This window comes from Gobio gobio (genome assembly GCF_949357685.1).
Source record: "Gobio gobio genome assembly, chromosome: 19".
Taxonomy (NCBI): domain Eukaryota; kingdom Metazoa; phylum Chordata; class Actinopteri; order Cypriniformes; family Gobionidae; genus Gobio; species Gobio gobio.
Window position 1 is genome coordinate 47,579,351 of NC_137112.1, and position 11,297 is coordinate 47,590,647.

At 41.0% G+C, this 11,297-nt stretch overlaps 1 protein-coding gene across 1 annotated transcript; it reads left to right on the forward strand.

Annotated features, from left to right (window-relative positions):
* Positions 1 to 398: 398 nt before the first annotated feature.
* On the forward strand, positions 399 to 5,197 carry mrps16 (mitochondrial ribosomal protein S16). The gene is made up of 4 exons (XM_079843841.1): positions 399 to 597; positions 748 to 768; positions 2,609 to 2,869; positions 4,099 to 5,197. Exons 2-4 carry the CDS (start codon positions 756 to 758, stop codon positions 4,209 to 4,211), a joined length of 387 nt encoding a protein of 128 aa, XP_079699967.1. The 5' UTR covers positions 399 to 597; positions 748 to 755; the 3' UTR covers positions 4,212 to 5,197.
* The last annotated feature ends 6,100 nt before the right edge of the window (positions 5,198 to 11,297 follow it).

Below are 11,297 nucleotides of genomic sequence, written 5' to 3' on the forward strand. Positions count from 1 at the left end.
ATTATTATTATTTTTTTTATGAACGGAAGCGATTTTTCATGTACTAAACGTATTTTAAAAAACAATATTTCATGGTTAGAACAATAATGCATTGCATACCATAGAGGGTTAAGGTAAAATAGCAACACCATCATAATAGACCAACTTAGAGCTGGTCTTTTCTGGTCTAAACAGATGTGATGCTACTTTAGTTGTTTGACAGCCCAAAAAGTGTGAACATTATAAAGCCTACGTCTGAATAAATAAACTATTTGCTCATTCGTGTCTTCAAAAAGCAGAACAAAACCGCCACCTAGTGTCAGAACTTATCACATTACACCTGCGAGGCGTAGGAACATGAATATTAACTACGTTTCGCTGCATTCCTAGAACGTACTGACGTAACATACTTATTATTCATGAGCAAACCCTTCGCCATAGTAGGGTCGAGGAGAAACACGCTTCCGGTCGGGTAGAAAAACATGTCGGCGCCCTTGCGAATGTCATGTTGTTAGCTGTCTTTGTATAGTATGTGTGTTTGAGCGCTACTACAAACACGTTAAGCTTATATTTCATAATATTACAGACGTTCCTGCATACAGTAACCGGATTTATAAGGTATGTGTGGGTTTTACGTGAAAATGTGTTCATATAGCGCATGCTCTCAATTATTGTAACGACCTTATTTGTATGGCAAGTTGTTCATATGTTATTACATAGTGCTTTATAGATATGTTCTATTTACGTGCTATCTTTTGTTGTCAACAGAATCAATCATGGTCCATTTATGTAAGTATACTCTTGGCTCTCTGACTATTTGGGTCCTGGAGACTCAAAGTAATGCACATTTGGGATGTTTCCCTAATATAACACACAAGATTTAACACAACTCCATATTCTGAAATGCGTGACAAGTACAAAAGATGCCTAAAATGTGGCCTCCGGGAGTCTTACTGCTTAATTAAAGGGATATTTCACCCAAAAATGAAAATGCTGTCATTTACTCACGCTCAAGTCATTCCAAACCTGTATGAGTTTCCTTTTTCTGCTGAACACAAAAGAAGATATTTTTAAGAACGTCGGTAACCAAACAGTTGATGGACCCCAATGACTTCCATAGTGTTTTTTTTCTTCCTTACTATGGAAGTCAATGGGGTCCATCAGCTTTTTTCCCCCAGCGGAACAAAGAAATTCATACAAGTTTGGAACGACTTGAGGGTGAGTAAATGACAGAATTTTCTAGAGATGTTCCGATACCCTTTTTCCCTTCCCGATAGCGATTCCGATACCGAGTACTGATCCGATACCTGTGTGTTTATCTGTATAAAGTAGGGATGCAACAATACAGTTAGTCCATGGTTCAATACATACCTCGGTTTTTAACCACGGTTTTCGGTTCGGTTCGGTTCTGATGGCTTATCACATCAGTTTTTTGCTATTCTATTCTTAGGCGACAGGAACAGCAAGAGGTTAAGGAGAAAAAATACTTTTTATTGCAATACTCTATTTTACTTAAAAGAATTGAAAAACCTTACTTAAACTTAACTTTACTTAAAAAAAAACCTTGTACACATTCCTAGTGTACTGTATAATATAAAATAAATGTATATAAATATTTACTAATTTAATGAATAAATGTAAAACTAAAACACTACATAGACTTCTCTATAAAATATACACTGATTCTTATTAAAGCTACTGTATTAGTTTTTCAGTCAAGAGCAGCGAGTGATTTTCTCTTTGTCTTTTGTTGTTGTATTAACATTAAAGGGATAGTTCACTCAAAAATGAAAATTCTGTCATCGAGAAATGAATACAGGTTTGAAACAATATTAGAGTGAGTAAATAATGACATAATTTTAGAGGTGAACTGTCCCTTTAAGGACAGCGTGTTCACTATAGGCTGCGCTGCTGTCAATTTAAGACCTGCGTGCATCTAATATACAGACACACGCCGATTTTACTTTCACTTTAGACATAACCGACTGTGTTTATGTTTACTTTGTGTGTATTTGACATTATTAGTGCAGTAAGACGACTACTTAGTTCAGTAATCAATGACAATGTTACGCAACTGTTTTCAGACTCTACTAGCATCTCTACATTTCACTGAAAACAATGATTCTTAAAATCAGCAAGCAGGGGATAAGTGTTGGAAGATCCGTCTATGGCTTGATATGTTTTGTTAATAATTTTTTAATAATATGCATAATTCTGATAAATGTTGTGGAAAAGAAAAGAAACAGAAAAAACTGCTATTTAGCAAAAAAAATATAATTTTTTTTTTTTTTTAATCTGAGAAATAAATGCCCAATGTGCCATATATGTAACATAAAAAATGTATCATAAACGCCCAATGTCACATGTGTAGTAACATTACAGATCTTTCACAAGGAGGGGTTGTATTTCAAAAACAACTGCAGAAACATGTTACAAGTGTCCATTAAGCCTTTTTTATATGCCCCATAATTTTCCTATAAGGATAAATTGGTCCGGGTTCTTATGGGCTAGTATCGGAACTCTAGAATTTTCATTTTTGGGTGAACTCGCTTGAAGAATTAAAGCCTCATGTTTGTGACATAAAACAGCATCTGCCACAGGATGTTTATGCATTATGTCTTTGTCTTAGCATCTTTCCTGCTCAAGACATATCACGGTGGGCATGTGGTCATCAGGCTGGCATTAGGAGGCGTCACTAACAGACCCTTCTACCGAATTGTGGCTGCTTATAACAAACGGGCGAGAGACGGTAAATATATCGAGCAGCTGGGCTCATATGACCCTCTCCCGAACATTCACAATGAAAAACTTGTTGCCTTCAATTACGAAAGAATCAAGTACTGGATCGGATGCGGTGCCCATACGACAAATCCGGTGGCAAAACTTCTAGGTAAGTTGAATTCTCATTTCATCTGAAATAATGCTTAGTGATGACTAGGGCTGCACGATTAATCGAACCGCAATCGCGATTTGGGTTATGAAAGTGCAAAGGCTGCGATTTTAATGTAATAAATAAATGCCCAGCGTGTCAGTGAAGAGCTGATCTGTGATCAGTAAACGCTGCTCCGTCTGAAAGACTGCGAGTTTGAGTCGCTTATAACGTGCGTTTGTAAAAGCAACACGCGTCAAACATCTTCACAAACTAGTAAAGCGAAGCGTTCATAAACCTGTTGTCCAACTAAATACGTTTAATAACATGTTTTAACTCACTTCATATCGTCAGTCGAGCTGATGTGGCTTCTTATCACAGAATGTCAATCAGCCCTGAATACTTTGTTATTATGAAAATACCCAAGAAGGCTTGAAGAACTCAATACACCATATCTTGTTGCAGAAGTATTATCTTCATGTTTAATCAGTCAAAGCGTTTCTATCTTCGTTTTATTCAGCGAGTTCACATTAGGGATTTCCTGAAACCGATTACTTCTCTGAGAAAAATGAGTTTCTGCTCGAGGGCGCCCTCTGGCCTCCAGTATGAATGAAACTTTTGGGTAGAAAATAAGAAAAAATAATACTTCTAAATAAATGTATATGACAATCTATATGTTTTTCTTCAATGTACAGGAGTTTTAATCCCCACAGTGGATGCATAAGAGGCTCATATTTCATATTAAAGACAGACTTTAAGAAATTGATATCACAGATCTTTATAATGTATATATTTTTTACAATAAATCCTTAGACCTTTCTAATTATTTTGAGTCATAGGCTGTCTCCATACTAACAGGTAACCCCAATTTTTTTTTTGTAGAATAAGTTTTCTGTAAAATATAATTATTATTACTATTATGCTGTTATATATTTTTAAATGCTATTTTAAATTTGTATTAATGAAAATGTTATTGTAATAGTAATATTTCTTCTTTTTATTTAGCAATAATAATAATCATAATAATAAGTATTAGCCATATTAATATATAAACAATGTTATATACACTTTTCATTTGTAAAAAAAAAAATAATAATAGCATTTTAAATCGCAATCGCAATTTTAACCAGAATAATCGCAATTATAAATTTTCCCCAAATCGTGCAGCCCTACTAAATAACAACAAAAGGCAAGTTACCCATGAAGCACATTCCCTACTTTCACTGATTCTTTTCCCACCCTCTGAGTAGGATTGGCTGGATTTTTCCCACTGCATCCAATGACAATAACAGAAGCAGAGAGGAGTCGGAGAGCCGCTTCGACAGAAGTTAAAACAGACAGTCAAGACCTCGTGGAGCAGTGAAACCAAACGGGCACTGGAAAGGCAAAATAAAGTGTTAATGATTTTTGTTTGCATCTCAATAGTGATATCTTGCACTGAGCTTGTGATATTTTAAAGGTTTTGACAACAAGCTTCAGTACAGGTTTAAAGTCCAGACAAGATTTAAATCTTATGATCCAATAAAATAGAAAAGTGTTTGGGAGACTGAAAGTGAATTCTGTAATCATTTAACTACTGTAAACTCTCTCTTGTCGCTGAGAACCAATGATTGGCTAACAAAAGAAAAGAATCAATGAGCCGGCCTGGGGAACCTGCACTGAAAGTCAAGATGAACATTCTTCCTTGAACTGATCTGAACCTATAAACGTCTACACCCAATGGTGTAACTCCTTTATAGCAAACAGTGTATTGATGCATCTAACTGCATACACCCATGTTCTGGTATTAAATCATTTTTATAATTTGTCAAGAGGGTCAAATTCTTTCTGAGGTCAGCTAATGAAATACGCATTGTCATCTGAAGTAGCAAGCTTATTTTGTCATATGTTAGTGAAAATTATTGATTTTGCTCGATTTATAAATGACATGCCAATGACTTTATATGTAAATGTTTTAGAAGAACATACTGTTAAGACTAATGACGTTTGAATGTAAATCTAGTGAATCTGATAGTAGTTGCGATATTGTTTGCGCAAGCATTGTGAAATCTTTTATGAGGGTTGTAAAGCGGATGTATAGCTTTATTCAATTTGTCAATGGTGTGCCAATGGCTGTGTATTCTGGCTTGTCGGCATGAGTGGATCTGGGGTCCGTTCTTCGTACGTTATTAACTCAAGTTAGCCACTGCTACTATATTACAAGAGTTCATTACTGAACCAAGGGCAATAATAATTTTAAATAATAATAAAAATGTATTTGAAAATAATAATATAATGTTGTGTACTATAGACTTAATTGAAAGATTTATTTGTGATGGAAAATGTACTTTATAATGTTTTTGGAGGTTTACACACATGTTCTACAGTTACTCTGAGCCCTGCAACAACTTGAGAGATGACGTATATTATGGGATGCTTGATGCAGCTACATTGATCTTAACCGTCACCCTCTTTTTGAGAATAGTCATGAAAATGCACTATCCAAATTTAAAGAGCTGTAATTCAAGAATGCTTTGGAATATATACCTAAGTTTGGTCTCGTTTTAAAGAAGAAACTCAGCAGATTATTTCAAAATATGAAAGTTATGGAAGTTTAAATTTACTGTAAATGAAAAATACTGTCCTAAATGTTTTTTGTTTTATATAAAATTACTACAAAAACAAAACCGAACCAAGCGCTATACCAAAAATAGCCACCGGGTGTCTTAAAAAATGTATGCATTTTCCTATAAATTTCTGTCCAAATATCACTTCCATCACCAAATATGGAACCTTGAGACTTTTTTTTGGTCAAAATTTTGATTATAAGTAGTTAAAATACATTTTGTAATATGAAACATGACGCCGCCCACTAGGGGGAAGAGCCCGGTTGAAAAATTTAGAGTACCGTTTCCATGGTAACGCAACGTCTGATTTCAAAACGGGTTTCACAGGATGAATTTTGAGTTTGTAAGCTTTCGATTGATACCTAATTTATGATAATTACTAAAATATACGATATGAAAAAAGGCGATCAAAAAAAGAGCGGCAGGCCTTTTAAGGGGTTAAGAAACTTTAATACTGTCATGTAACAAATCTGCTTCAAATTGAATTAAAATATTAAATGAATTGCTGACATTGAAATAAAAATGTAAAGGGTGTACAAATACTATACAATCGTGGATATAAATAATTGGGAATCGTGCTTAAAAAAATGCACATTTCATTTATCTATTATAACTTTTATGTTGGTTCTGTCAAGATATGGGATCTGTCAAATCATCTCAGATGTATTAAGCGAGGTACGAAGAACGGACCCCAGATTAAATAAAATAGTGTCTCATAGAGTCTGAAATACAATAGCTTTATATAAGACTCTATAAAACACTATTGTTCTCTTTCGAGGGAACTTCACACTGCGTCCACTAGGGACAGCTCTGGGAACGCCCACAGCGTGATAGCGTCTGATGCACGTATGTCAACTCAGCCAATGGCGAAAGTGAGTGTCACGGGCGGGTGACGTCACGTCCAGGAAAGGATAAATATACATCCGGTCCGATCACACTTCAGCTAAACTGCCGAAGCTTAAGCGATCTGTGTGAAAACTGACTCTGTCTATTTATTGTTGTCCGTCAAAAGCACAATAAGTCTCCGTTTAAAAATGGCGAACACATCAGTATTCAAACAGTGTACTCCTCCGTGTCCCCGTTTACTTACGGGTGGAGATACTCATGATTTGTGTGTGATGTGTTTGGGAGTGGAGCATGCTCTATCAGCCTTCGAGGGGGCTGAGTGTGAGCATTGTGAGAAGCTGCCGCTTCGCATGCTCCGCTCCCGCCTGTCACTCTTCGAGAAGGGTGATCAGGATCGCGTTCCCTCTGGTTCTGGACCCGCTGCTGCCGAGGCACAGCGGAGAAGGACATCATGGGGATCGCAGGTGGATCTCTCGGCGGGGTTTGAGACGGGCACGAGCGCCCTTTCTCTGCCTTCACCCGAGAGATCTGTCGCTCAATCTCTGGTGTCGAAAGCCCGCGCTGCCCGCGAAAAGCGAGCTGTGTAGATCATGGAAGAAACCATATTCATCACGTCTCTTCAGCCCTCAAGTTAAAACATACACCCCCGGTTTCACAGACAATGCTTAAGCTAATCCTAGACAAAAATGCGTGTTTGAGCTATTTTAACTGAAAGAATCTTGCACTGACAAATCTTAAAATATGTCAGTGGCATTGTTTTGTCTCAAGATGCACACCAGTAATGTTTTTTTTCTTGGGCACGTTTATATAAGTTACTTAAATATCCTAATTGAACTAAGGCCTAATCCTGGCTTAGTCTAAGTCTTGTCTGTGTAACCAGGCCATAGTGATATAAGGGGGCTGAAGGAATATGGTTATGGGGCGATGCCTAAAGTAGATCAGACACTTGCGAGTTATCTGTCCCCTGCTTCGGCATCGTCCCTGAAGGCCCCCACGCTCCCCACTAAGCCGTTAAAAACAACATCAGGGCTGGTGGGGAAAGCGTATATGGCAGCAGGGCAGGCTGGTGCGTGTTTGCATACAATTAGTATTTTGCAAGCGTACCAGGCTGAACTGCTGGGGGATTTGGATGGCGGTGAGGCTTCAGGCCAAAAGAGGTCCTGATGCCAGCAGCGTCAGCTCTCCGAGGGCGCCCCCCTGCGGGGTGGATTGGTGTTCACCTCAGTATACGGTGCCCACTCCACTTCGTTGCCCTCAGGGGACCGTTCTGCCAACCCCGCCACCCTTGGTGCTTCGGGGCGCAGCGGTTTCCAGCGAGCTTGTGACTCGGCGTCCACAGGACAAGGTGTCACACTCGCAGTCTCCAAGGAGGTTAGAAATGCAGCCAGATTGGTTAGGTGCGGCCAGTATGCTTCAGGCCACAGAGATGGTTGCAGTGGAAATATCAGAGACCAGCCTCAAGAGGCTGGTTCCCTTAGTAGATTTTCTGGCAGAATGGAAACGTCTACCAAATATATCGCTATGGGTCCTGCAGACAGTAGAAAAGGGGTAGAGAATTCAGTTTGGGTTCCACCCACCTCGATTCAACGGAGTGCTGTTAACATCAGTATGTCCCGAGCAGGCTCTGATAATGGAACAGGAAGTGGAAACCTTGTTAAAAAAGGAGGCTATAGAACAGGTCCCTGTACAGAACAGAGAGTCAGGTTTTTACAGCCGGTACTTCTTAGTTCCAAAATAGGATGAAGGGTTGCGCCCTATATTAGATCTTCGTCGTCTGAATTGTACAGTCAGAAAACTAAAATTCAAGATGCTGATGCTAAGTCAGATTGTGACCCAAATCAGATCCGAGGATTGGTTTGTCACAATAGATCTGAAGGACGCATACTTCCATGTCTCCATCCTTCCACAACACAGGAAGTTCCTGAGGTTCGCTTTCGGGGGCAAAGCGTACCAGTATCGGGTTCTTCCATTTTGGTCTAGCTCTTTCACCCCGCACGTTCACGAAATGCATAGATGCAGCTCTGGCCCCGCTCAGGCTGCAGGGCATACGCATTCTGAACTATATAGAAGACTGGCTGATCCTGGCACAGTTGCAGGAGATGGCAGTTCGGCATCGAGATGTCGTCCTCGCTCATATTTAAAAGTTGGGGTTGAGGCTGAACGCGAAAAAGAGTGTGCTTTCTCCAGTACAGAGGACCACTTTTCTAGGCGTAGTTTGGGATTCCGTAGCAATGCGGGCAGTGCTTTCACCCACGCGCATTGCTGCGATTCTGTCAGCTGTAAAGAGAGTGAAAATAGGCCAGTCATTCACTGTGAAGCAAATTCAAAAGTTGCTGGGGTTAATGGCAGCGGCGTCCAACGTGATTCCTTTTGGCCTGCTGTACATGAGACCCTTACAGTGGTGGCTCAGGACCAGAGGGTTTTCCCCGAGGTGGAACCCTTTTCGTATGATCAAGATCACGCGGCGGTGTCTCCGCGCCTTGGTCATATGGAAGAAAGCCTGGTTCCTGTCCCAAGGTCCTGTGTTGGGTGCACAATGTCGTCGAGTCACCCTGACGACAGATACCTCTCTCACGGGCTGTGGAGCGGTAATGGAAGGCCGCTCAGCTCAGGGTCTGTGGGGGGACCATCATCTTTCGTGGCACATCAATTGCCTGGAGATGGCAGTTTTCAAAGCATTGACATTTTTCCTCCCGGACCTGAGGGGCCATCATGTGTTGGTCCATATGGACAAAACATCGGTGGTCTCCTATGTAAATCGCCAGGGGGGTCTGCGTTCGCGCCCATTGTTCAAGCTAGCGCACCAGATCCTCCTGTGGTCTCTGGGGAAGTTACTCTCCTTGAGAGCAATCTTTATTCCGGGGGCCCAGAAAATAGGAGCGGACATCCTGTCAAGACAGAGGCTAAGGCCAGGAGAAAGGAGACTTCACCCCGAGGTGGTGAAGCTCATTTGGGAGATTTACGGCCAGGCGGAAGTGGATCTGTTTGCGTCTCAGAATACGACGCACTGTCTCGTTTGTTCTCTGGTTCTCGTTGACACATCCAGCTCCTCTGGGACTGGATGCCATGGTACAGACGTGGCTGAGGCGGCGAGGCGGGAGACCATTCTCAGCTCCAGAGCTTCGTCCACGAGGAGACTATATGCCCTGAAGTGGAGGTTGTTCACTTCTTGGTGTCAAGAACGACAGTTAGATCCAGTCAACTGCCCTGTTGGTTCAGTGCTAGATTTTCTACAAGAGCGTTTCTCTTCTGGGTTGTCCCCTGCTACACTAAAGTTGTATGTTTCAGCTATTTCTGCTTACCATGCCCATGTGGATGGTATTACTGTGGGGAGGAACCCGTTGGTAACTCGTTTCCTTCATGGCACTAGGAGGCTGAGGCCTGCGGTGCGCACTAGAGTTCCTACTTGGGATTTGGCTATAGTGTTGGAAGGTTTATCTGCGGCTCCGTTCGAGCCACTTGACATCATCTCAGAAAAGTTTCTGACTCTGAAAACCATCTTACTTCTTGCCATCTCTTCTATTAAGAGAGTAGGAGACCTTCAGGCCTTATCAATATCCCCTTCATGCTTGGAGTTTGCACCAGGGATGGTTAAAGCTTTCCTTTACCCTAGATTAGGGTATGTTCCGTAGGTGTTAACCAATGTTCCACGGCCTATAGTGCTGCAAGCTCTCTGTCCTCCTCCATTTGTTAATCCAGACCAGGAAAGATTGAACCTTGTATGTCCAGTGCAAGCATTGGATGCTTATGTCCACAGAGCTGCCCTGTGGAGGAAAGCGGATCAATTGTTTGTTTGTTTTGGACCTCAGAACAGGGGTCTCCCTGAGTCCAAACATACAATGAGCAAGTGGATAGTCAAGGCTATCTCACTGGCTTATGGGTCTTCTGGTCAGCAGTGTCCCTTAGCTGTCAGAGCCCACTCTACTAGGAGTATGGCAGCCTCTAAGGCCTTGGTATCGGGGGTTTCCCTCAAAGAAGTCTGCGATGCGGCCGGTTGGTCCTCGCCTCTTACGTTTGTGAGATACTATGATCTTGACCTGGAATGTGCTCCAGGTTCTTCAGTGCTCCTGTCTTGAATGTGCCACAGTTTCACACGACAGGTATTTGGTATTATGGCGTTTTGGTATTTCGTTCCCAGAGCTGTCCCTAGTGGACTTGACACAGTGTGAAGTTCCCTCGAAAGGGAACGTCTCAGGTTATGACTATAACCATAGTTCCCTGAGAAGGGAAGGAAACACTGCGTCCCTTTGCCATACTTCCTGCATCCCTGTGATCCCTTGTTTCGGCAGTTTAGCTGAAGTGCGATCGGACCGGATGTATATTTATCCTTTCCTGGACATGACATCACCCGCCGGTGACGCTCACTCTCGCCATTGGCTGAATTGACATAGTGCATCAGACGCTATCACGCTGTGGGCGTTCCCAGAGCTGTCCCTAGTGGACGCAGTGTTTTGTTCCCTTCTCAGGGAACTATGGTTATAGTCATAACCTGAGACGTTTCAGATGCTCTACTCGTGATGGCAAGCCAGAATACACACATAGTAGGCCTACATCAGGGGTTTTCAAACTTGAGTCTGGGGATCCCCAGGGGTCCTCCAGGATGTTTTAAGGGGTCCCCAGAAAATTTCTGAGAATAAAAAGACAAAAGCAAAAATGGTTAAAGTCTACTGAACATTCTACATTTTTCTCTCCTTTCTTGCCGTATACATACTTTCCAGAATTGTTTGCTTTGTATCTTTCTAGTGAGTTTTTCTCTCTAAAGTCCCCTTTGTCTCGCTCACTGGGGTTGTAAGGCAGTTTTCTTAACACAGTATGTAAACTGCTTACATACATTTATTGTGAAAGTTGCTTATACAAATAATTTTAAATTGAAAATGTTCTTCTTCGGGTTTATACATCCAACATTAAGTATATCCGATTTAAGTTTGGAACAAAAATATGTTGTATTTATAATGTCACACTTACTATTTATCTACAGTTTAAATGTTTTTTTCATA